This window comes from Bolinopsis microptera, chromosome 13 (genome assembly GCF_026151205.1).
Source record: "Bolinopsis microptera isolate Bmic1 chromosome 13, MBARI_Bmic_1.0, whole genome shotgun sequence".
Taxonomy (NCBI): domain Eukaryota; kingdom Metazoa; phylum Ctenophora; class Tentaculata; order Lobata; family Bolinopsidae; genus Bolinopsis; species Bolinopsis microptera.
The window spans coordinates 9,602,950-9,630,894 of record NC_087084.1 but is presented as its reverse complement, the minus strand read 5'-3'; the positions used below and the strand labels follow the sequence as shown (position 1 = coordinate 9,630,894).

At 36.7% G+C, this 27,945-nt stretch overlaps 3 protein-coding genes across 7 annotated transcripts in view; 1 reads left to right on the top strand and 2 right to left on the bottom strand.

Moving 5' to 3' along the window:
- Positions 1 to 27,945, bottom strand: part of LOC134825006 (interstitial collagenase-like) — a 68,189-nt gene that overhangs the window by 14,802 nt on the left and 25,442 nt on the right. The window lies entirely within an intron of this gene.
- LOC134825010 (uncharacterized) lies at positions 896 to 27,555 on the bottom strand. 2 transcript variants are annotated; one of them, XM_063837059.1, is made up of 6 exons: positions 27,405 to 27,555; positions 6,771 to 6,878; positions 6,316 to 6,416; positions 4,727 to 4,817; positions 3,827 to 3,931; positions 896 to 1,871 (listed from the first exon to the last, which is right to left on the bottom strand). In XM_063837059.1, the coding sequence occupies exons 1-6, from the start codon at positions 27,495 to 27,497 to the stop codon at positions 1,863 to 1,865; spliced, it is 507 nt and encodes a 168-aa protein (XP_063693129.1). In that variant the 5' UTR covers positions 27,498 to 27,555; the 3' UTR covers positions 896 to 1,862. The 2 variants fall into 2 exon arrangements, with proteins under 2 accessions (XP_063693129.1, XP_063693130.1); XM_063837060.1 differs by lacking the exon at positions 27,405 to 27,555 and adding an exon at positions 10,303 to 10,387 and having other exon boundaries at positions 1,799 to 1,871.
- LOC134825002 (uncharacterized) overlaps positions 16,703 to 27,945 on the top strand; it is a 105,508-nt gene continuing 94,265 nt past the window's right edge. For all 4 annotated transcript variants that reach the window (XM_063837048.1, XM_063837046.1, XM_063837047.1 and 1 more), the window contains exon 1: positions 16,703 to 16,721. The gene's annotated coding sequence lies outside the window, so the exon portion shown is untranslated. The remainder of the gene's footprint in view (positions 16,722 to 27,945) is intronic.

Genomic DNA, 27,945 nt, shown 5'->3' with positions numbered 1-27,945 from the left:
AAATATTACGGCCGAATAGGTCATGTTCCGACTATATGTACAAATATGGTTTTGCTTCTGGCTGATGACACTATATTATATTTAACTTGCTTCCTCATAGTCCAATTTTGGCCATTGCTCATCATATAATATTGACGAATTGCTCGTCGAAAAGAGAAGCACGTTTAACGGATGACGTTATGGATTATACGGACACATTGTCAAATATACCATACCTGCACTGCATGCAATACAGTATGTAAAGTATGTAGGTATGAAGTGGGCTTCAGTTGAGGGTTTGATTTAAACATTAATTCTAATGGTCCTGACTTTTAGTTTTATTGTAAATGTAAGCCTGCTGCTATAAGACCACATGTTTGGAATCACTAGTTGACTATTTGGTCAAGTTTAAATTTCGGCTGGAATTTGCTAATCCGACATACTCATAGTGTTTCTTAGTTCATACATGCAAGCTATTTTTATCACAACCATAACATCTCACCCGTTATAACCACAACGCATGTAGTCCTGTTACAGTTCAAAGTTGGGTAGATTTATGATTAGCACATTTAACGAGAGTTCTGTTATCAGTGTTTCATTTCAGCTCTTTTGTTTGTATAGTCTTATAGTAGTAGGTTTACAACCTTATAGTAGTAGGTTTACAACCTACCAGGACGCGCGCCGAGTTGGACTCGTCAATATATGGAACAGATATTTTACGAGTATCACCCGTTAACTCTTTTGTAAGCGATATGGCTGTAATGACTTACCTTCCTGGATCTCAGCTAGCCATTTTAGATAAGGCTTTAGAGTTTGGGTTCAGCTTGAAGTACGTCAAATTAAGAATTTATTGAGCTCATAACTTGATACATTTTTGGCAATTTGTCGTTTTTGAAGAAAGGAATAGATTTAAGTTGTATGATTAAAATAAAATAAATTGAACATGTTCTTGTTTGTTCTTATTATAATTCTTTTTACATTAATAAACCAATTTAGCGGGAGCAAATTTAAACTTAATTGCTCAGTTAATCGAAAATCGTTTACTACAAATATTCGAAAATCGTTTATTACAATAAGCAAATAAACTAAAGTGGTATCAGTAAAAACTCCCGGTTAATCACCCCGGTTCCCTGAAAGTACATATTGGGCGCAGTAAATCGGTAATCAGGGTTTAACCACTAATCTAAAAGTCGCAATGATGTCATGTTTCTGAAGTCTGCAATATCTGGAGAAGAATCTAGAAAAATCTAGAATCCGAAATAATAAATCCCTTCCCAAAATATGAAATGTAATACTTAAGTCAAGACCAACACTTTGGATGAATGTAGAATGTACTTATCACTTACATTCTTGCCTTTCAGATAAGATATTTCTAAATTTACCATAAAGGAGATAAGAAATAAGCAACGAGAAAAATGCGGCCAAGAAACCAAAAATTATTAAAAATGATGCATACACAACATCATTGTCCTCATGATTATCATTATTATCAATATCATCTACCTCCTGCAAATCTGTCACTGGCTCATCGAACATAACCAAAATCCCCTTTTTGTTACACCTAAAGTCCTCCAAATCCACACAGAAAGTATCACACATGTTACCATGCCAACCCTCAGCACATTCCGTACATTCCTCACCAGCCCAGCCCTGCTTGCACACCAACCTACCACCCACATCACATTCCATGGTCACTAAATCCGTGAAACAGAACGTCCCACACTCCTCACCATACCAATTCTCCACACAAGTGTCACACCCTGTGGTGATGTCCCGGTTTGTACCGCATCGCTTCTCTCCGGAGGTGTTACAGGTGTAGTGAGGGCAGGAGGTGTTGCAGAAGGTGTTACAGTAGGGTGGGTTAAAGTAGTCTTCTTTACACTTTAGGGCACCTGGGAGAGAGGGGGGATGTTAATAACAAGGCTGGTTTATTATTAAATTGAATTCAGCCTAATATCAATAATAGTCGTGCCACGTTTCCGGTTCCAAGCCTGGCCGTTTGTAGATTCCTGACTCAGTTTTGTGGTCACTATGGACAATAAACGTCGCTAATCTGACTAGTTGGATGAAATTATCGGTCACAACTCATTTATCAGGGGATATTTGTTTTCTTCGCCCATTCTTTGACGGATTTCTAAGAAACAATGTAAAAATTCCTGGGATGAAGGTCTATGTCATAAACATTATTCTACTTGTCGGTTAAAAATTATAGGAACGCACTTTTAGACAACGAGACGAATCATGCTAATAGCTAGAAAATAATGTTTTGTATCAATTTGCAAGGAATTTGCGAGGAAAATTGGAAAAACTACAAAATCAATTATTAAAAATTATTAAAAATTATCGGAGAATGCAAAATGTAAAACGGCCCTAAAATTTGGCGAGATCGAGATTTTAATTTTAAAATCTGCTCTGAATCTTCCTAGATGCCATGATCTATTAAACATGACATTTGCCACAGATGCCCATTGGCAAGTTAACAGTTGTAATGATCAGACTATGAGTTTTATGAAACAGGCGTTGGAATGTTAAATTCAACAACCGGGTGAATGTTTTCTTCGCCCGTTTTTTAATGGATTTCTAGGAAACAATGTACAAATTCTCGGGATGAATTCGTTAAATGGTCAAAGGTTAACGTCATAAACATTAATCTACCTGTCAGTGAAAAATTATAGGAACAGGGCGAACCATGCCATTCCCATACGATATTGTGTATCAACTCTTACAATAAGGATGAATCATAGACTCTTCGTAAAAAATGTATCTAAGCTTGCCATTTTTAAATCAAAACGCTATCAATATTATTTAGAAATTTAAGGAAAAGCTACACAATTATTTATTAACAATGTTCGGACAATGCAGCCCTGAAGTTTGGTGAGATCGAGCGAATATTGTAATTTCAACATCTGCTCTGAAGTTTGGTGAGATCGAGCGAATATTGTAATTTCAACATCTGCTCTGAAGTTTGGTGAGATCGAGCGAATATTGTAATTTTAACATCTGCTCTGAAGTTTGGTGAGATCGAGCGAATATTGTAATTTCAACATCTGCTCTGAAGTTTGGTGATACCGAGCGAATATTGTAATTTCAACATCTGCTCTGAAGTTTGGTGAGACTGAGCCTAGACATTTGCCACGGATGCCGATCAGCATTAGACCATGATTTTTTATAAAAATTAGGCACCTCAGGTTTTAAAATGGGGGAAGAAATGTTTTTAATAAAATAATTATTTAATAAAACAATTATTTATTAATAAAATGTTGGATTCAACGACTAGGTGGTCTGGCCTATTTGATGCTGCTATTTCTGTTTAAGGGCAGAACATTCGGAAAAGAATATGAATATTTTCCAACGGTACGACTCGTGTTTGGTTTTAAAAATTGTCAGTGCATTTCAATTGGGTGCTAATTTTTATAGACGACGATCATAATTCAATTTGAATTATGATCGTCGTCTATAAAAATTAGCACCCAAAGGAAATCTGTCGCAGTCAATCAGAGAAATGAAGCGCGATTAACATACTAAACACCAACAAGACGTGATCTAGGTTCAGAATATCTAGTGACATGATGGAATGTCGGAGCAACCGATATTCGTATTTCGTAAGGAGATTCTATTTTGGATAATTTGTATTAATTGCTATAAATAGTCTGATAACAATCATTGAGGGAAATTGGGAGGTTAGGTTTGGCCACGATACGGTCACGATACGGTCACGATAGGGCCACGATACGGTCACGATACGGTCACGATACGGTCACGATAGGGCCACGATACGGTCACGATACGGTCACGATACAGCCAAACCAATCTCTCAAGATCCCATTATTTCCCATAAACCACGTACCAGTCTCTCGATCACACACAGACAGGGTAGTGAGCGGCACACACACCAGGTCACATGACACTCCGTAGTGGCCCTCTTTGCAGGACTTGCAGTAAGACTCTTCTCCTGTGGGATTAGTAGAAATATAAAGAATGTTTGGGAAAATATAGTACTAGTAGTTATAGAAAGCGCTTGCGCTTTGAGGTATTAAAGACAACAGTTATTTCGATAAGGGGGGACAGAAGGCCCAAGTTGCGATATAAACCAGACAATATTGAAGATTTAGATTTAAATATTGAGCCCTTTGGCTAGAGAATACTTTCTTAGATATTTTGGACAGTTTTTAATATTGGTAATGTTAATGAATTGTAATTGATTGATATGTAATATTTAGGCCCGTGGCCATTTTTCACACTAGTAGTTATAGTGATATTTATGATGAATTTAACGACATTTTTCAATCAATCAATGTTATTTTGTAATTTGTATTGCCATGTATCGTTTTTTAATTATAAAGACACCTTTGTAATATCATTGTTAATATGAAAGAGTTGTTTTAATTCTGAATAAAAAGCTCGAATATGTAATGGGTATATAACGAACTTCAGGAAACATTTAAGTTCCGCTTGGATGTGGCCCATGATATGACAAATTTATACCTCAATTTCTGAGAAGTATAGTACTTGATTATAACGAGGAGGCTTCAGTAACGTGAGAACTATTATAATGGTATAAACGGGAAGGAACCGGTAGAAAATGCAAATACCAGACACTCAATCATGAAGTTAACCTCATTTTACTTGTCGTTACTTCGTATAGCGACAAAATAAAATTTAATTATCTGGAAATAAAAAATACTGGAGGGTAAAATTCCATGCCGTATTTTTTCCGATAATTTCCCCGACAGAAGATAATTCTCACCTGTAAAGTTGGTTTTACACTGATGGCACCAGTCCCCAGACAAGAGAATCTTTTAGTTTCCACACAGTACTCGTCGCACATAACCCCGTACCTTGATGATAGCAATTATTATGTTGGGGTATGAACAAATAATTGATTTAATATGATTATGAATTCCAGACGATAAATTACCGAGCATAAAGAAGGTACGGGGCGGGATACTCACGGAGAGGGGATAAATAGTTTGTAACCATTAATAATCACACTTTGCCATGTACAGATCATGTGCCTGTCATATAATATCCATAATCCATATCAGAAGTTAAAACGTCGCACAATTTCAGCGTACGTAAACGAGCAGACAGCTCACAGAGTTAGAGTTAAGGGGCCATCTACTTAGGACGTCCGGCAAATAGGGAGGGGGGTGGTTTTGGAATTTCGGACAAATCCTGACATAACAGGGGGAGGGGGCTGGTTTCTGAAAATGCGGACGTCCGGAAATTTTGGCAGAATTAACGAAAAAGTCCCATTAATTTCAGGATGATGATTAATCACTCTACACTCGACTGTCACGTGACTTTTTCAACCCGTTCTCTAGCTGCCCCTGAACGACTATTCGAAAAACTAACCCTGACGAGAAATTAGACCAACTTCCTTATACGGTCATATAACGTGATCGAGACAGCTTTCCGCCAATATCTCGCCAGGGGAGCATTTTTAACCTATGTCATGGAGGGTAATTCGGAATCAGCGTCCGAAGATACATCGATTCAAGTTGGTTTCAACTGTCGGGGGCCCTTTTAGAAAAATGTAGAAGATTGTAGAGTGATTTAGCACGCTCGTTAATTTCAACTCTTTAACACTTTTTACTCAATGAATTTGAGTCGGTTTTATTTGTACTCTTAAAAGTAGCTGGAAATCCGGACATCCGGGGGAGGGGGTGGTTTTGAAAATTCGGACACACCCGGACAGGGGGAGGGGGGTGGTCTGAAAATCTGCGGTTTTGACGGACGTCCTAAGTAGATGGCCCCTAAATAAAAGCCGATAAAAATACACAAACAAATCAGTCCGATCGTTACCGGACCACTTTTAACTCTTTCTACGATTAAAAATATGTTCAGGAAAATATTTTCAGAGTTCTTGACAGTGACTTTTCGAGTAAAAATACGGTAAGGCCCTCTAATATTACGATTAGAAATCTCAACCGACAATTCTAATTCGTTGGACTATAAAACCTTGGCTGTTGAGTGCTACGGGCGATAATTCCCGACACTTTAGCGGAGGGAACGCGGGGCACGAAACGAAGCCAAGGTATCATTTTGTCCGCGGTTCTGATCGGAAGATGTGTAATGTGATACATGATACGTGCGCTGCGCATGATACATTAAAGTGTGTAATATTATATAGTGCGCCACTGTTTATATAATACTATAATAGTGTTATTTGTTTGAAACTTCCCGCGAGGTGACTCGCACTTCACAGTGTGTCCTCATAATACTTTGGCAACCCTTGTGGAAAATTATCGGTTACCAGTGTCCACGATTTTTCGGGGAAATAATTCCCGGAATATATTGTAATCATCAAAAGATTTTTAAATTGTCGCAACTTACCAGCTATCTTTGCATTCTCTCTCTCCTTTATCAGAACAAGTGTACCAGTCCGTCTCAGTACAATATTTACAGTCAGGTGATCCTTCCACCGGGTAATGATCCTGATAGTAAAGAAAATTAAAGATGAAAGTCTAGGCCAGTACAGAGAAAACACAGTACAGAGAAAACACAGAATTTGCAGGAGGCTAAACTTTAAAAATAAAGAAGAAGGATGAAAAACTGCTAATTATTCAATGGGAACTATAATGACATTATTACAAATGTGGATCCTGTTGGGGAGGTGAAACAATGTCTTTAAATAAAAACTTGTAATATTTAGTAAGCCCAGTAATTCAACGCCCCAAATTAATTAAATGCAAAGTTGCTCAAACATGCCTCAAATCGCATACTTTGATCTTTAAAACTTGTTTAAAAATGCAAAGACTTTTTGAAATCGCTTAGTTCGCATTTCTTACTTTGATACAGGTGGAACAGTTGTGGTCGTGTCGTGTATCAACACAAACCTGCTCACCCGTCTCCTCATCACACTTCCAATATTTATCAGCACTTTTCGTACACTTCACCTGTGGTAAACAATGTTATAAGCATCTATAATACAATTCTAAACAATTGTGCCACTGATACTAATATTTACCAATATCTTCAAACTCGAATAAACGTGTCCATACATGATCTACAAATTTATACTTGATAGGAGGTACGGGTAAATGCCTCACAGAATGGCTAGCCTCACAGAATGGCCAAATTTGTAAATGTTTTTGTAACTAATTTTTTATATAAGACTGGTAGGTTTTGTGGATACCATATGAAACAAAAGTCTTCCGGCAACACTTCCTGTGGTAAAATCATTAACTAGGACCACATTTTCTGGCATAAATATGACTGTTTATGTAGAAATTTTGAGCACTGAAAATTTGTTTTCAAATTTTTGAACTAGGTTTACATTTTGGTGAGAACTTCTGGCAACAGTATGACAGAAGATGTTTAAAGAATAGTATTCATCAAACAAAACGAACATTGTTCAATATAGGAAGAAAAAAATGCTAAAATGGCTACACGCCTCACAAAATGGCCAAAATATGCCTCACAAAATTTGTTTTCAAATTTTTGAACTAAGTTTGCATTTTGGTGAGAACTTCTGGCACCAGTATGACAGAAGATGTTTAAAGAATAGTATTCATCAAACAAAACGAACATTGTTCAATATAGGAAGAAAAAAAATGCTAAAATGGCTAAACGCCTCACAAAATGGCCAAAATATGCCTCACAAAATGGCCAAAATTTAAAACTCCTTTTATTCAATGAAACAATAAGTCTAAAGTATTCACAAGCTATTTATCATACAATAACACCCCAGATGGAGTGTTTTTACAGCCGAATGAAGGTTATAAATCATGAAATCAGGGAATATGAACAACGCCACACAAAATGGCCATTTTTGGTGAAGGAAATTATGCCCTTTTTATTCAGTTCTAAGAAATTTCACCTATATGGGGGTGTTAACAAGGCATATTAATACCAGCAGCATGCCTGAAACAAGAGCCAAAGCTTTTAGAAAAATAAAATTTTCTCGTTTTCATTTTTTTTTGGCCATTTTGTGAGGCATTTTTTCTTTTTTGTGAAATAATTTTTCACAGCTCAGTTTTTTCGTGAGTTTTAGGTTATTACCCTATTCCTTAATAGGTTTTCTAACAACGTGTGGTGATAGAAATTTAAAGGGTATCTCCATCAAAAAATTATAGAAATTCAGATTTGGCCATTCTGTGAGGCATGTTTTTTTGGAGGAAGATTTTCCGGCCAATTTTTCTCAAAGAAAAAATGGTTATGAGATTAAATCAACCCCCGGGAAGAAAAATATGAGTGTCAACTTAGCTTCTTATGAGATAAAAACTGGAATAAAGTGTGTTTTGTGATTTTGAGAGACCTTCCTTTTTTTTGGCCATTCTGTGAGGCATATACCCGTAGTTAGGTCTTTGAATGGAGCTGAATTCTGAGTCAGAAATGAATTTTTCCGTTCAACATTTTTGCGAAGCAAAAATGTTAAATGAAAGGTTACGAATGGACGTTTTTTTTCAGAAAAAGAGGGATTTTGGAGATCGGGGAAGACGGATTTCGATTTCGTTTCCGTTAATCACACTTTGACATGTGCACGAGGGTTGCTTGCGGAGATTTGTACTTGTATAGCACGTAGTCAGTGCATGCGCGGCGCGCGTGTATTTTAATGTGTTATGAAATAAGCCTAATTTGTACGTGACGCTTGTAGCGTACTGATGTGTATACTGTATAAAACATCAGTATAGTTCAGTTTTTGCTTCCAATTTGGGGGGGGGGGGGGGCCAACCATATTAAAGTATATTAAAATCTAGGATTTTTCCCGATTTTGACCCGGGGATATACTTTAATATACTTTAATATACTTTAATATACTTTAATATATCCCTATCTCCTTGGAGGCCTACATCAAAAATTGTTGCCCAAAATAAGCTTGAAATGCAATTCTTAATCGATTCCAAAAAGTTCTTGAAAAAATATTGAAAACTGATGGAGTTATTTCAATTTTAATGAAGTCATTTTGGCTAGTATTCCGAACCGAGATATTATGTGCAATTTTCCCAATTTTGTTCATGGAGGTCATTTTACTTAGTATCCACTATATTCAACAAACACTGAGTTATATCTTTCACATAGAGTTAGTCTCATTAAAAAATATTGAAATTTTATCGAATTTGGGCAAAAGCGAATTTGGGCAAAAGCGTATGCCCAAATATGGGCATATTTTTTAAAGCTCATAGCTCAGCCAATTTTTGACCAATCTGGATGGAAATTCATGTACTAGTCCTAAAACAGGCTTAACTTGCGAATCTGAGTGAAAAATATAGTTCATCATGTAAATCTTAACGAAGAATATAAATCTTCTAATTGTAGGTATATTAAAGTATATTAAAATGTAGGATTTTTCCCGATTTTGACCCGGGGATATACTTTAATATACTTTAATATACTTTAATATACTTTAATATATCCCTATCTCCTTGGAGGCCTACATCAAAAATTGTTGCCCAAAATAAGCTTGAAATGCAATTCTTAATCGATTCCAAAAAGTTCTTGAAAAAATATTGAAAACTGATGGAGTTATTTCAATTTTAATGAAGTCATTTTGGCTAGTATTCCGAACCGAGATATTATGTGCAATTTTCCCAATTTTGTTCATGGAGGTCATTTTACTTAGTATCCACTATATTCAACAAACACTGAGTTATATCTTTCACATAGAGTTAGTCTCATTAAAAAATATTGAAATTTTATCGAATTTGGGCAAAAGCGAATTTGGGCAAAAGCGTATGCCCAAATATGGGCATATTTTTTAAAGCTCATAGCTCAGCCAATTTTTGACCAATCTGGATGGAAATTCATGTACTAGTCCTAAAACAGGCTTAACTTGCGAATCTGAGTGAAAAATATAGTTCATCATGTAAATCTTAACGAAGAATATAAATCTTCTAATTGTAGGTATATTAAAGTATATTAAAATGTAGGATTTTTTCCGATTTTGACCCGGGGATATACTTTAATATACTTTAATATGATTGCCCCCCCCCCCCCCCCCCCCCCCCAATTTCTTAAATTACAGATAAAAGTTAAGTTCTACGGCAATTGAATTGGATCACAAGTGTTTCCCGTATTTAAAGCATAATGATTCTGAAGTTAACTGAGCTTGTTATAGTGAAAGGAAATCCAGCGAACGGCCACATCGAAAAAAACGGGCGCAATTCTTGTTAAAATTAAAAGACTTTAAAATCAGCGATCGCGACAAGTAGTTTTATCTTTCTGCTTTCCTTATTTCTTATTTCGACCCCTAAATTTTAATTAATCGGTATTATATACAGCTCAATTTTATATAAAAGGCTAAGTTGCAAGAGCTAAATTATTTTGGACTATCTATTATAATTTAACACTTTAGTGCATAAAAAAACATTTATGACTTACGGAGGCCGAGGATGCCGTTCCAAGTAGATACAGGAAATAGCAACGAATAAATATGTCACACATCATATCTTCGCTAGAAATCAGCACTGAATAAAAAGGGTGAATGACTGCGAGAGACGGTCCATAAGATCTAACCCATTGATAAAATGTACTGTCCCTTATATAAGGTTTCTGACAATATGCTCGGGGACTACGGACCAGTTTCATGTGATGTAAATAAAATGAAATGAAAAAAGGCAATTATGTTCCACTCATATCACATATAATATACACCATAGATATTGAGGCTATATTAATATAGGATTGCAGATGTGATGAGAGTGGCTCTCCTAAATTCATATCTAATTATTTTAGAGTCAATAACGAACTAGTACGTAAAAACAAAATAAAAAATGATTATCAAAGATATCTAAACAAATGTTTAAGTACAACAACAAGATACAAGGGCAGGTCTCTCCCGAACGTTGGGATGGCCTGAGGTGCTTATCTCCTTTTCAGTAACCCTAAGCCACTCTTGTCCCTGGTAGGGGGGTTAGTCCTACGAGAAGTAGGACTAACCCTCTTAAACAAATGTTTAAGTAATAAGTATGCGTCACGGAAAAAGAGGAAATACCTTACGATCAGACGTGTGTTTAAAATGACGACATATTAGTACCATATTGGGTACTGCAGTTAACTTGGTTATATTATGGCTGTTAAAGCTAAAGTATGGTAGTTCTGCTCACTTAAATTGTTCTGTTTAAAAAATCCTACATCTAGGGCGCTTTCGATATTATTATTTATGTTGTAAAACCTTGCATTATTACTTTTACGATAATCGTCTGTTTCCACAGGCTAGTCTTATAAATTCCACGTGATGTAGACATATTTAATGAAATAGACATTTTAACTATGTAGTTGTTAACTCGAGACGTGGTGCCATGAGCCATAAATTTATATATTGATAAGCGTATGTTCAAACAATACCTGAATACCAATAAATATTATTATCATGATTGATCTTTCACATTAAATATAAAATATTATTAATCCGCACTAAAGAATCAATAAACTATATTATATCAGTGAAAGCAGCCGATAGCCAACGAGGAAATAAAACAATTTATTCATTATTTTATAAAATTTTCATGACATTTTCATAAACTAACATTTCCTGATTTCCAGTAAATGTTGACAATTTTCTTCGAAAAATCGAAACATATCACGTTAACCGATGTTAAACATCACGTTTTACCCCAACTTCTAGACTGAGACGGCACGTAAGTTACGTGCCGTCTCAGACTAGTAGTTGGGGTAAAACGTGATGTTTAACTTCGGTATTAAAACATGATGTTGTTTTTTCGTATTTTCTGTCTGCCTCGAATCAATTCTTGCTCATAACGTGACGTAACGCGTAATTGATTACCGAGATGCGTTATGTGCCGTCTAGCTAGGAGTAGGACTCCATCTCGTATACTGCAGTACGCCATATAGAGTCCTTGATATAGCCAGGATCAAATACAGAATCTTTACGTATTGCTGAGTGACGCTGTACGTGCTGTCTATAAGTGGTATTGTTTACTTTTTGTGTCTTCGTCGTAATTTCATAAATTACCAGTATTGCATAAGCCGTAGCTGATATGACAAATTAGTTTATGTCGAAGGAAGGACGATGTATTGAACTCCAGTATCTTACAAATGCATTACAGAACAGAGATCTTTAGATCTATTTCACTAAATTTGTTGTTAAATTGGATAAGCAATGATACGGCATCAAGTAGGTGATATCTTCGTAGATAAAATTACATCTCTAGCCAACAAAAAATGAACATGGTTAGAAACTAAATTTGCATAGTTTCTTGAAGCCTTGCTCGCCTTTCCATTACCGGTAACAGGTGAATCTCTAATGGCAACTGACAAATCTTGTTCCAAAATTTATTATTCTTGCCTAAATTTTGGGATTCTGCGGCAACACATTCTGTGAAATTGTCGTGATGAAATTTTGAAAAGTGCACAGTAATTAGTCACATTCTAGTTTCCTAGGGGACCAAAAACAAATAACAACCACTAACACTGACAGTGATGGAAGTAATTGTATTTATAAAGTTATAATAACTTTCTTCTGTTATACAAACCCACAAATACGTTGTACATAGAATGTGTCCTCAACTTAAACAACCAACTATCAGCTATTATAAACAATTTCTCAGTTAACTACAGCTTTCGAAGATATCGTTACCGATTGCTCTTCTCGAATTAAACAAAAAGAAATATGATTTGCCAGGAACTTTAATCAACATGCATTAAGATATTTTGAAATCCTGTAGAATCTTACACACCGCAGACTTCTAGTTCTACAATAGCCCACCCGCAGAGGCAGATGTTCTTTGATCCAAATATGGTATCTTTTTCAGTCAAATGAAGTAAAATATCTACCATATCGGCTATTATTTATTTTGACGGCTATTTAAGCAAAATGCCCTGTACTGTTCACAATTTGAGCTGCTCACAATTTAATAAGGCCGGTAACGGAAACAGTTGCGTAGTGTTCACCCTGGTCTAATTAATTTGTCCAACTTCTGCGAAACAGAACTTACCCGACTGCAAAAAATATATAATTAAATTGTCGGAAAATTTGTAAGAAACTTAATAGCGAAATAGGAAGCTGAATATACTGTTTCCACGAAAGCGATGGTGAAAAAGCCATGACTGAAAATTGATAAGAAACGAAATTTAATTAAATACCTAACAGCAACAGCCCTCTAACAGCCGGCTAATGGCCATTTCAATTGAATTTCTAACAGCCCTTTTTACTTCTTAGGGTTCGTTCACATATTACGTAATCAGCCGAGAGGGGGGGGGGGGTTTCCAAATGATTACCCTAGTATAATTTTGACACAATATAGCTATATGTGTAAAATTGATTAAGGAGGGGGGAGGGAGGTTAATATGTGAACGATCCCTTACAGCCCTCTAACAGTAGGGCCTGTTATGATATCATGGATCACTTAGCTTCCACCAGGATCTGGTAGTCCTCATAAATATAATTCTGCGGCCTCTACGTATCGTCAGATCTCGCACAACTCTTTAAGAAAAATAAGTCATCGGCATGTGAAAATGTCCATCTTTCCAGCCATTGATTGGGTAAACGAGTTGTCGTACGTCACTTCAAGATCAGGTTAGAGTCTGACAGACGGTCAAAACTTTGGCACCGCAGATGTTGATGCAATTGCAAAACTTGAGGAGTGACAATTTGTCTGCGAATGATCAAATTAAGAATGAAAAGCTTCAGCACACCTTTCAAAGCTGCTGGCTGACAGTCTATAATTAGCTATAATTAGCTATAATTAGCTATAATTAGCTATAACAGAAACCATTGATCAAACAATCAACGAAGGCTTTCAGAAGAATTCCACAGATGTGCACCAAGCTGCGATTTGACAAAGCTAAAGTTTTGACCAATTGAAGAGTGTGACGTTTGTAAGATAAAATAAATCTGTATCGTAAGTTAAAACACTAAACGTCGTTATGTTTGGGAGTTAAAGCAATTAAAAAAAAAAACCAATTTTGCGAATTGCAGCAGATTGTTTTGAAGAATACAATGAATAAGATCGAGCGGGTAACATTGCCTACGTACACACTATTAGATTAAACTCAAAGATACAAAATATACAGGATCCCATCTGCCAATCTACCCACATTTTTTATGTTTTAAAAAAATATTGTAAAATTTTTATCACAAAATTGCCGTATGGTAAAACTATGATTTGACCACATGTACAATAAATCGTGCACCGACTCGAAAACTGATCTTTTCAACTTCAAGGAATATTTTTTGTTTTAAATCCAAAGTATTTCCTAGAAAGGCAAATTACTTTTGTCTTGTCACGGATATCTTTCTTAGAAACGATACTAAATATAAAACTGCGACTGGCCGGTAAAAGGGATATTTACGAGGGATATTCAAAGTTTTGTAAATTCAGTTTTTAATTGAACATTTTTGAATCACAAATGAAATTTAATAATTTTCATTATTTATTGCATATTATGTAAATCACTAAATCCACAGATCGCACCCACTTCAAGTAATGCAATCGATCGGACAGGATGATGTAGCTCAACTGTCTTGTCGTTGGTACAATTACATTAGACTTACGGGTATATGGCCCCCAGAATATAGGTGGCCCCCAAAATATAGGTCATGTTAGTGGATACAGTTCTAACCAAGATAAGCGATACTAATGGGATCTGTTACTGCTAGGTTGGAGTAAAACATGTAACTTATCTTTCTGGATAAAAATTTTGGACCTACATGAGGTATTTTGGTATATTTGGTCATGACAGCGAAAGATTTAAACGATGTTGTCATTTTCTAGAGGGGTAAATATCGCGAAAAATTGTCATGACAAAAATCTGTCCAACACATGCCATTAAGACTACTGGTATGAGTATAAGTATTATTTTAAGCTATCTTTTCATCGAGACATCTGCAAACTGACAATTTGGAAAAAAGTTATGGCCACCACAATTTTACGGGCCCCCAGAATATAGGTCTATACGACCCCCAGAATATAGGTTGGTCAAAAACCCTGAACATGCCCAAAACCATGCTTTGGGATGCTCTACTTGTAGCTACTAGTCTCCTGAACCCACATATCAAGTTTTATCAAAATTGGATAAAAATTGGCCGAGTTATGGGATAAAAACAAAAACCATATGCCCATATTTGGGCATACGCACCAAATTTGATCGATTTTGGTCCATAAATTGGTCTAATATCAATATTTTTGAATGAAACCAACTTTATATGGAAGGTAAGCATATATTACACATTCTCTATGATTATCAGCTCAATATCTACCTAACTGTGGATTCTGTGTTCAAATAATCGCAAAAAATGAACAAAATCGCCCATATCTCAAACTGACTTCGCTCAAAACAATAGAACTCAATAGGGTTTCAATATTTTCACATGAAATTTTCAGAATCAACGTAGAATTGTCTCATGACCTTAAGTTTTGGGACAGAATTTTGAGTTAGGCCTTTAAAAAAATTTGGCGGCCAAAAATGTCTGATTTACAGTCATTGAGGTGCACATTGTATTGATACAGATAAAAACAGCCCCCCTCAATCATATCTAGGGACACTCCTTCAATCTTATTTAAGTATTTAGTTAAGATCCCTACTAAATGAGTGCATGAAAGCTTTTTAACAAGTAAAATTAAAGATTTTACTCATTACGGGTATATGGCCCCCAGAATATAGGTTTTTAAAAAAAATAGCGACCAAGATTCTGCATTTTCTCTGTCACCCTGAGCATTAAGGAATGTGGGGTAGTGATGAGAAACAGTTAAAGAACATATGCTGAAGAGATGGCATCATCAAAATGTATGAAGGTGGAGTATTTGAGGACGATTTTTGCATACCTATATTCTGGGGGCCGTAGTTTTTGATTTTTTGCTATTAAGTATACTCTAAACCTTTTCAATTTAGTATCTGGAGCCATTGGCATCATCAATACAGTCTCAGCAACATATTCTGACTGCATATAACTGTCTGTGACAATTTTAGAACAACTTAGGAACAGATGTTTGGACCTATATTCTGGGGGCCCTGTTAAAAAATGGTATTTTTACAGGTGAAAAAAAAGTACACTTAAAAACCTAATAATTATTTTCAACTACCCAAGAAACATTTAAAGGGTTATTATGTACATATTTACAGCCCTAAACATGCTTAGAAGTAGTTTTAACACCTGTTTCTAAGTGCTCAAAAAACGACCTATATTCTGGGGGCCATATACCCGTATTGAGTTATTGTTGGCCATGTTTAAGGTAAAAACTTTTTCTTACTTTTAAAATGTTTAGAATTTGCGCAAAATGAGTTTCTGGTCTCGGTAATATTTTCGTGACGCTGTAAAATGATAGCTCTTAGGTTTAGAATTTAGAGTATACAAAATAATTTCTGGCAGTCTGTTATCAGTTAATTTTATCTGTCCAAACGATTGAATCTGTTATTGTTGGTTATTTTAGAATGCATAGTAGATGTAAGATGTTCGTGTGCTGAAAACTAAAACAACAAAATAAGTAAAGAAACTACTAAAACAAGATCGGGCAAGTTTCCATAAAGGATATTTTATGATCGGCGCCAATAATCGCTTATTGGGCGCTTTCTCGGCGCTTTTTTTTTTTTAAACCGTTTACAATCGATTTTTTAAACGCAAATAAGGGGATCTCGGTTACACGTTGTACCTGTCAAAGGTTATGACCGGTGAAATGACGTTTTTTGACAGACACTGAGCTAGACACTCACACAGATTGACAAGAACAATGGGTCAAAGGGGGCAATATACTTATTTAATGTAAAATCCGGATTGGAATATTGTTTATGAATCACATGGTTTTAATACTTTCAACACTACTATATAACAAATAATTTGATATCATGAATACGATGTTGTAACATTGAAACGTTGAGTAATTCCTTTCCTGATAAGAGCATTTTTTCTTGTCGCATCAAACGGGATCAATACAAATTTACACAAGAATGTATTTATTGTAAGTATAAATATTAAATATACATACGTAATTTGTAAGCTGGACTAGTAGTGGCACCTACAGTAATAGTCCGAACTACTTTAAAATTTAAGTAGTCCGAATACTGACGGTAGCTAACAGGAGAAATAGTGGTTATCAATTATACCATATTCTACGAAATATTGCATTACGAAAAATGTGAGTTTGGCTTGTTCCATGTCCTATAGGGACTACGGGTGGAAGATGAATAATTGATATTCCAACAGCATCTTGTTCCCTGCATTGTGCTGATTCCGGGAAGCATTTTGTTTACGCTCTCATCATTCTGTAGGATGAGATATCGTTCATTTAAAATTGGGTAATTATAGGCCTGTCAAGGATTTCAGCCTAATTAAGAGCTGATCAATTGCAGCTAGTTGTGCCATATAAGGGATAACTGAGGTCATGTGACATTCAGTCCTATCACGTGACCGCTAATCCTATCACGTGACCTTGATTCGTAAAGCCTCGGGCACGTGATCACATTCGTAACGTGTCGTATGCCGACTAGGAGATTTTGTGACGTCACCAGAGCTGAAGCTACTTGATCAGGCCTTATATGGAATAATATCGTGTATCGGGTGTAATTGGACCCAATTAGAGCAGCTGAGCGCTCAATTATAGCAGCATCTGGTACCACCTTCTGAAACCCAGCAGACAGCTGGCCCAGAGAATCGAAATTAGAAGGATTTTTTATTGATGGAAATCGAAGCGGAAACCTTGTAACCCTATGTTTTCGATGACGCCGAACAAGATTAAACAGGTTATAATTGTCCTACTCTCGTGTAAATTGCTCTAAAACGTGATTGAAATTGTAATGATGCTATCAATTGTAATACAGTTTTTACATTAAGCTGAGCGGCGTAACGGCTGGCATTCCTGGGCCGCACTCATCCCAGATTGTCATTCCGCCGCAGCTTCAATTTATCTGGATATTACAGCCTGGGGTCCCCAGGTAACGACTGGAACCGCTATATCTGCCTAATCTCAGCTATTGTAAATAACGAAGCCTGTGATCCGCACATCAGGTATTGACCACATTGAACGGGCTTGAATCGAACAAGCCGTGTTATTAATATTAAAGATATTAATACCAAAAATCGTATTACTAGATTACCTTCTTGTCATTTGTGCGATGTGCGTACTCTTTATACTGCAGTTTGAAGTGCATTACAGAGTTAATGTTATGTGTATTATACAGTTACAGTTATGTAACTGTTGCACACAGTAAAACTTACTGCGATCGCGCTGATAAGAAGTGAACTGATAAGAGTCGAGTAAAATTGCAACGTAACTAAAATCAATGTAACACCGCTATATGAATAGTGATCATTTCTCAAATAGTTTTCTCAATATTGCAATGAAATTGTCCGATTTTATTGATGGAACGTGTGACAGCCTTCCATGTCACAGCCCTCCGTCAAACAAGGACATCCTTCGTTTTCTTTTGAGCCACAAGGAAAACCATGCGACTCATGTCGATTTAATGCTGGCCGAGGTTTCAAGTTTGATATTAAGTCATTACAGTACCATCGAAATGTACAGGCAAACGAACTTCTTTCAGCCTTGCAATATTGTCAAGTGAGTGCTAGTGTTTTTTAGGTATTTACCCTACAGCACAGGTTGTTCACGATACATCAGTCCGGTTTCAAACATATATTTTCTGCTGGGGGAAAATAAGAGAAATATAGCCGATCGATCTTTCATAAATTAATCTACAGATGTTTGAAACCAAACCAATGACCAATGTTTCATGAACAATCTGTAGTTGTACTGTATGCATATTTATATTAGGCACTTAGTTTCTCTTATATTAATGTAATTTAGAAACTTTCTACATTTAATTGAGCAAAGACTGCACTTCATGCTGGCCAGAGCAATATTTCACACGAGACTGGCTGCAGTATATTGCCGATCCAGCCACGTCGACGATGATCCCGTCAGTGATCTCATGATATTCATCTAGCAATGACAGCCCTTTTAGTTCTGGCAACAAGGTAAGAAAAATCGTTTTCATTTTATTTTGAAATGACAATATTAATGTAATTATAATTCAGGAAGATCAAGGGCCTCTACGACAAATTGAAAAAGCGTAAGAACATGCGGAAAAGGGAAACGATTGAAAATTTTGACTCCTTCTTGGACAAGGAGTTCCTTCTTGGTAGAGATCGTGCTGCAGACGATCACCATGTACCTGATTCCCATGTTCCTGATCCATTACAGTAAGTTATATTAAGATAAGATACTGGGAGCGGATAAGACTGATAGATTATTTCGAGACTACTTCTTTAAAATTAGCTTTCTCTGGATGATATGCAGACTGCAGCAAAGAAATATCAAACAGTCATAAATATGTTAGTGATTCCATCGCTATACTTCGTCCACACACTGAACTTAGCAATCTTGATTATAAGTATTAAACAATGCAATATATATATATATAAATAGATTTTAATTCCAAGTGTTCGTAGAATAATTAAAAACGTAGCACTGTAAATGCGCCAGCTATTCAACTTATGATAACTTAATCAAATTGATGACATTCAAGTGCATTTTGAAAAAATTTACCCGATACTATGATATTTTTTATAGTAATAACACGACGTTCAATTCAAGCCCATTCAATGACTGATGTGCGGATCACAGGCTTCGTTATTGACAATAACTGAGATTAGGCAGATATAGTGGTGTTATATATGGTAATTTATTATGTATTAGTATGTAACTTATTTACTAATGTATATATTCCTTAGTCTCCTATGACCATAGTTGGTACAAGAATCAGTGGGTTCCATTTGTCAGATACAGATGACATGATGTCCTACAACTTCTTCTTATCGGTCATTAAGTGGCATTTTAAATGTCAGAGTGACTTTGAAGCCGACTGCAAATAATATGGGTATATTTTAACGGTATAGCTTTCAGAAGGATATGATATAAAACACATGGCTCTCGCAAATATTTAAGGAAAATTTGGAGATAAGGTTAGGCCACTATACGGCCACTTTACGGCCTCTATACGGCTGTATTAAGATTTGAGGCTGCATAGTGGCCAAACCTAATTTCAATGATTTAATATGAAATGAAATGAGATGAAGCATTTATATCAACAACCAATTTTATTAAAAATAAAAAATTGCCGACTTCAAAGCGGCTGGGTGGAGACGAAAGTGGTCATTTAAACTCCAGAATGCATGTATATTCCCAGTTAAGGTAATGTGTAAGAGTTCATGTAAAATGGCCAAAAATATGTAATACCTATTTTATTAAATAAGAAGTAAACGATTATGTCTCACTTATCTACCTCACAGATTTTCAAGAAAGCGTAAGTACTAATAAAGATTTTTGTAACGTTGTAGACTATAGAGTCTTTAAACCTCCTCCCCTTTGTCAGATTTTATCGAAATCTCACGGTTGCCTGGAGGCCACGGGCCGATTTGAAGACCAAAATATACAACTACACTATTATATAACAGATAAAAAAGATAGTAAAATCCCCCAGGTTTCTCACTTGTCCACGCGAGGTGAAGCGTGTAAAATAGCATGTAAAACAGCAAGTAAAACAATCAAGTACAGCAAAACCCCGATTTACCACGGAGTTTGGGAGAAAGATAAGAAACGCAGTAAATCGGCCAATCGGGGTCTGCGGTAAATCCAAAATCGGCATTTTGATTGTTTACATGGCCACGGAAAATCGGGGTTTTGCTTTATTGTTTAAACTGATTAAAACGCTACTTAACTGTTCCTGCCTGCACGGTGCAAAAGTATGGGAAATTCGAAATTTAAAATGTTTGGCGTTTTGGCTTCAGGTAACTTTTCACAAAAATAAAGATGAAAGACTAAAAATCACTTCATATAAAAACACTAGAGAAGTTTCTGGAGCTCATACTAACACGGTTGTCAAAAAGAGGGGGTAACTGTCAGAAATTTGATCTCCTTCATCCCAGTGGGTTATCATTTAGGAAGACAGAATTGTTAATATGTTTTTTATTGATAATGATAATTTGTTGGTCTGCCAAGCATTACATTTAATGAGATTTAAGTGTTAATTAGGGTCAAATTTGTGTACAAATTTGGTCACATCGGGCACGACGCAGCTCAATGAAATTCCACGGTGAAATTCCACGATGTAACCTAAATGTGGCTGGTGCTATTTAAATTTAGTCGTGATTAAAACACATCATTTACTAAATTGACCTAAAACTGGCAAAAACTTCCGGAAACTGGAATAAAATTGTGAGGGTCATATTTTACTATTTTAGTTCGACTAACTTACAACTTTTTGTTTTTTTTTAAGTAAATACTGTATATACTGTTCCAAAGTACTGAGTGACTAAGAGAAACCCGCGGGGTTCATTTAAAAACATGAGTAAGGGCCCAATAATTGAACCGAAATGGGGGATGTTCTTTGGAAGCGTCCTTTAAAATTAATTTTATCGATATAATCAAGCTATCAGATGACATTACTCTAGTTACTAGTTACTCTGCTACTAGAGTGCATTGATCCTATCAAATAACACCGCGTTGTGAGAGTAAATGTAATAAGCGCCAAGAGTTGGCACAGAATTTAATTTTGATAGTTAACAATCACATACTCCGATTTTTTGCTACAAGGCTTTGTGTACACCTCATCCGCCGGCCCAGCTACGAATCATCAATCAGATGTTGGGTCGGGCAAATTGGTCAAAATCACAAAGTTCTGAAGCTTTGTAAGCAATATAACAGGAGAAGGACTTGGGTGTTGTTACACATATGTCATGGAAATGGGATGAGCAGATAAAAGCATCTATATCTATTATCTAAGGCTAACCAAATGATATGTTGGATATTTAGGAATTTGAATATTAGAGATAAGACTGTGATGTTAGCAATTTATAAATCTTTGATAAGACCACATCTTTAATACTGTGTATCCATCTGCTGTTCAAGGTAGGTGGATAATCATCCTTGAGTTGGAAGTTTTCCAACAATCGCAATTAATTTACTCTAACATTTATAGAGAGTTGGCACTTTTCTCTGGGCCCAGGTACGATTATACAATGAGATAATGGGTCGGACAGCGTCTGATAAATCAGAAGAAGACTTGTCCACGGTCAACATCACAAAATATAAAGTTATAAAGCTTTACGAGCGATCCTTAATAAGTTGGTCAGGTAAAAGTGAAATCTAAAGGAACCTAGTTGGCCGTAGATTACGAAAATCAATTTATTCTCATACTTATATCTTTATATGTTTAGAGTTGGACATTAAAGATTATACAACTTTAAGCACAGGAAGATATCGTTAAATAAACATAATTGAGACCTAAAATGAGCTGACAGAACTAAAGTACTCAAGGCTAGCAGTAGCTCTCAGCCCTTCATTCCGCCATATAAACACAAAAGCCTGAGGTCCCCAGGTAAAGTAGTAATAGTAGTAGCACAACCGGATATTTAGAAACAAGGCACTCATGTCGTATGTGGTACAACCCTGAGGGTGATATAGAGCATATACAACTAATTGGGGACATCACCTTAAGAGTTTATTACATTTACATATTACTCACTTTCAAAGGTTACACCACAAATTATTGAAGATGTTAACGTACTACTCACTTTACAGTTGAGGGAGATGTAAATTGTAAAACCCTATTATAAAACGCTCAACCTTTTGTTAAGTGTTCCTACCTGATCGGCGGCGCTTTGTGCCCCTCGCTCGCATTGGACTAATATGCACCCCAACTAGGAACCGACCGGTCTCGGATTTTGGCTGCCGGACCGGATTTTGCCGGATATCAATCTGTTTTCCGGTTAGCCGGATTTAGCCGGACTGGAACCGGGTGTTAGAGAAAAATATATAAGGCTACCGGATCTTGCCAGAAAATTTAAGTTAATCCTTATTTTTTGGGCTTTTATCAACTATGATTCTAAAAGCCATTTATTTATCATGTATAGCAGACAGTATTCATAAACTACACATATATCTATATTATATTTTAAACTTGACGAAATCTCACCGACAACGGCATAAAAACACTGAAAATAGACCAAAAATTGACCCTTCAAGTTCAATGAAGCTAATTTCAGCTTGAAAATGGAGTTGAAAACTCGCGGTTTTTAGCAAGGTTGCAGACATACCTTTCCTACAGTCCTTTCATCCCGCACGCCGGCGTGCGAAATAGGACATGCAAGGTGTGTCAGTTATACTTATAGTCAATATCAAACGCTAATAAAACCGTCTTCCTATTTCCGAGGAAGGTAAATAGGAGAAACAGCTAATAATAATAATTAGTGTTGTAGTACTGACTAGTAGCCAAAGAAAGGGTGTAGCCGTTATCCCGTGCTACACAATGATACCTTACCTTTGATACCTTTGATCGGCACCTTTTACAAATTGAAATCTATTACTGGCCGAATCTCTATTATGTTTATTAACATAATACTAATAGCCTGGGGTGCCCAGGTAAGAAAACTATTGTTAGTGTTACATTAAGTTTTTCATTTATCTCATGCTGTTCTCCTTTGTAAAAGTCGTCGCACTTGATTATTGATTTACGCTATCAAGTTTTTCCATATCAATAATCAAGTACGACGACTTCTATTCGTTCGTTTTCATAAGACAATATTGAGTGACCATGAAATTACATTTCGTTTTGGAATTTTGAAACTACTTTTCTTTACGTTTGATACTAGTACTACCCAAGGATCGACCGGGACCGCTTTCTTGGCTGAGACCGGGACCGGGACTGGGCCACTGGAAAAAGTGCCGGGACCGGGATTAAGCCGGGACCGGGAATAAGACCGGGCCCGGGAATAATAATAATAATAATACACCCCCAAGGAGATGTTGATCGGTTATACGTAAGCCGTCAACTGGGTGGCCGTGGGCTACATAGTATAGAGGAAGTCGTAAAGAGAGAGGAGAATGCACTCACCACTTATGTGATGAAGAGTAGAGACCCAGAACTGATTGCTCTGAAGGACTACTTTGTCAAAGACAAGATACTCTTGTGTGAAGAGATAGAGAAAGATATCGACCGAACAGAACGCGAGGAAATCCGCAAGGAGAAGTGGACTGCTAAAGTGATGCACGGACAGTTCCCAAGGCAGATGATGGGTATAGCGGACCCGTTAACCTCTTGGAACTGGCTCACTCAACAAGACTTGAAGAAGGAGACAGAAGGATTATTGATAGCAGCCCAAGACCAAGCACTTAGGACGAATTATGTGAAGCACAGGATTGACAAAACACCTGGCTCTTCTCCCCTCTGCAGACTCTGCAGAAATCATTACGAGACAATAGACCACATACTGAATGGGTGCCCAAAACTTTCACAGACAGAATATAAGTGTCGGCATGACAAAGTAGCTGCCGCATTGCACTGGAGTCTGTGCAAGGAATACGGCTTCCCACGCAGTAAAAGGTGGTACGAACACCGGGCAGAGAAGGTGCTGGAGAACGAAAAAGTCAAGATATTGTGGGACTTCCATGTCCAGTCGGACCACGTTATCGAACACTGCAGACCGGATCTCCTCCTGGTAGACAAGGTAACCAACGCAGCAACCATCATTGACGTTGCAGTCCCAGGAGATACCCGGATCCTGGATAGAGAACAAGAAAAGATACTGAAATATCAAGACCTAAAAAGAGAAATTAAGAAGAACTGGAATTTACGAAAGGTCACAATCGTCCCTGTGGTGATAGGCGCATTAGGAACTATCACCATTAACTTTCGTAAACACCTCGACGCAGTCCACTGCAATCTGAGCATCTCTAATCTCCAGAAGACAGCTCTACTTGGATCAGCCAGAATTCTCAGGATGGTCTTAGACATTTGATATTTTTGAGAGTATAATACACTGTAGATACTCTATATTTAGTTTATTCTTCATTGGATACTGTAATAAACACTTTTTACCTGGTCCTCTTATATCTCTTCCCTTGCTATGCAAGCCCTGTCTCTTGTTTATACAATTTTTAACCCGTATATTGGGTAGACTGTGTATTTGTTATGTATTTTATATTATACAGTTTTGTGTACAAGTAATTATTGTTATTTACTGGACTAAGGGGTATACATGTGTTGGAGTTTTTCTCTTATTTTTCTTCTCTTGCTCTGCATGCCCTGATTCTTGTATAAACATGATGTTTGTTTAAATATTGTATATTCTTGTATTGATTGTGGTATTTTGTGGGTCAGATTCAGCAATACCCAATGGGTACTTGCTGAATCACTGTTTTATACACTCTTTAGCCAGTCCCTGTGTTCCGTCCCTTGCCCTGCAAGCCCTGTTTCTTGATTTTACAGCATTTATTCATCGTGTATTACATTGTAGTATGTAATAAACATTTGTAGTAGTGTAGGATTGTTTGAATTTCTTTTAGCTAGGTTTTATAATATTTATTTGTATAATTTGTGAATGTTTCTCCCGGTTTTCTTCCCTTGCGTAGCAAGCCCTGTCTCTTGTAAAAACAACTTCGAAAGATTTGTAGATACACATAGTCTCTACACCTTTACCCTCTGGTCCCTAGGGTCAGCTGATCCCGGGCCAGAGGAAAACTACCGACTGCCAAGGTTTGACGCCTAGGCAGTCGAGACCTCTTATTGAGACCCTTTATAATAATAATAACTAGAAATTTATACATCGCTTTATAGCCAAAGAGAACTCAAAATCAAAAGATTCAGTTCAAGCCATCTAAAGCGACTCATGAACAATGAACATGTACATAAGAACTTGGCATTTTATGAAATATGGGTTTTTATGAAGAAGTTATTTTATGAACTTATAAGAATAGTTTTTCAAAAAGATGAGTTTTAAGTCTCTTTTTAAACAATGCAATATCAGTCAATGTTCTCAATTTATAGGGAAGCTGATTCAAAACGGAGGGTCCACAGTAGCGAAAACTTCTCTCCGTTTTACTATAGTTTGGAGCAGGAGGAACATTTAGGAGGAAATAATTGTGTTCAGTTCGTACCTTACTCGGGATTATTACGACGGGTTTATTAACGACGGGTTAAAATATGGTTCGGGAAAAATATGGCGAAATTGCTCAAAACCCACCACATTTTCCCGGTCGCCATTTTACCGGTGTCCAACCTTTCAATTTTAGATTAAAAAATTTTGTCTCAGATGTAAATTTCCTTATTAGAGATCAACAAGTTTAGAAATTTTCGCATTGCTAAAACTTGTGAAACAAGTCGAATTATCAATAATTGTTCAAAGTAGACAGAAATAATGACTCGTGGTTAATCAAACTTCGAAAGAATGCATCGTTCACATTGTTTAGAATTATGAATAAATGACTGATGAAACTGATTCATGTTATTGACAGTTTTAATTAATTCAAGTTTTAATTTAACTGTTACTTTTATTTTGAGTCCTATTTCATTATGTAGAGATATTCAATACCTAAGAAAATAAAAATTGGCCTATTTAAATCAACTTTGACAATAAGGATATATGACAAGAATTGGGCGAAAAGGTGAATTTTTTGCAATTTTAGCCAAATGAAGTCGAAAAACCTACAACAAGTGTCCCAATAGTCTTCTTTAGTGAATATAAGACAACGATTAAAATATGAGCACCCATACCCCTTGGGAACCCTAAAAGCTGAGTCGGCGGGTTTATTAACGACCGGTGAAAATGTGGTTCGGGAAAAATATGGCGAAATTACCCTAAACCCGCCACTTTATCCCGGTCATAATAATCCCGAGTAAGGTAGTACACGTACAGGTTGACTCTTGATGTCAATGCATAAGACCGGGACCGGGAATAAGACCGGGACCGGAATTAAGCCGGGATTGGGACCGGGATCGTTGCTAACTAAATTTTACTTTCAATATTCTTTGATCTTATAATGTATAATCAATAATGGCGTTAGGTGCAGTATTTAAACAATGTGCTATGTCAGCAAATTGGTTGATCAGTGTATTGAATTTCTAGAATATTCTACATTCGATTTTAGCGTAGAACATACTATACTACTGGTATTACTGGTATCGATCATTGATCGAATAAATCGCACAGCTAGCTAGTTAGCTCAGTAATCGACCGGGATTCCCGGCGCCGTGAAATCCCGGCACCGGGGGAGCTATTTCTTCCCGGCCCCGGCCCCGGCCGATTTTCAATTTTTGCCGGGAATTTGGCCGGAAATTTTTGATCGAAATCGGCCTAAAACTTTCATATAAATCTTAAAATGGATTTTCAATTTTGAAAGGATGATGTCCAGAGTGCCAACTTTCAAGAGCAGTCCTTTGTTTTTCAGATCCTAAGTCCTGAAAAGTTCTAACTTGGCCGTGGATTTATTAAATTCACGGCCCCGGCCCCGGCCAAATTCCAGAACGGCCAATTCCCGGCCCCGGCAAAATTTGGACATTCCCGGCCCCGGCCCCGGCCCCGGCCAAATCCTACCCCCGGTCGTTTACTGAGCTAGCTAGCTTAGCTTAGCTTGATGACGCGCGCGCGCGCTCGAATGGCAAATTATATTATATATATATAATAGCGCGAGGTCATGTGACATGTACAAAATTGTCTTGGCGCCCTCCGAATAATATAAAAATAGATTTACCTGTGACCCAGTGTCCCTTTTCCCTCGGTTCCGCTGGACCGCTCCAAGTAACAAGCTCTGGTCAGTGGTCACGCCATCAATTAGAACTGTCATTGCTCAGCTATTTGCCCGGATTCCTGGGTTCTTCAATTTCATATACTGTCCCTTAAATGGAGATATAAACACTTTTTAGCTCTTTCTGAGAGAATTAAAACATGCGGCTTATAGTTTATATTTTGAAAAGCTTCTAACAAGTCTAGTTCAAGGTTTTAGTCATAGAGCAGCTGATATTAAAATACTCTAATCTTGGAGTCTTAGGGCCCTCTTTATTCATGAAAAGGCTGCTAACCACAGTGCATACCAGATATCTAAAAGACCTAAAGGAACGTCATACTATCCAAGAATATTGACTTCCGAGAACAAGGAACAAGCTCAATTAACCATTGAATGAGTAGCTTAATGGTTCATTGAGCTGATCACGTGACAGTTGAACGAAATGTTGCACTTTGTAGGGCTACGCTGTATATACAGACTATTCAATACTTGTTCGTTGTGCTTTGTT

Bases quoted from the DNA above. Each gene is read 5' to 3' on its own strand.
- LOC134825010 (XM_063837059.1), bottom strand. From the start codon at position 27,497: ATGACAGTTCTAATTGATGGCGTGACCACTGACCAGAGCTTGTTACTT. The intron at 6,417-6,770 runs GTAAGAAATGCG...CTTTACTATCAG, and splicing joins ACTGTTCCACCTGTATCAAA to GATCATTACCCGGTGGAAGG. The intron at 4,818-6,315 runs GTAAGTTGCGAC...GCTATCATCAAG, and splicing joins AGAGAATGCAAAGATAGCTG to GTACGGGGTTATGTGCGACG.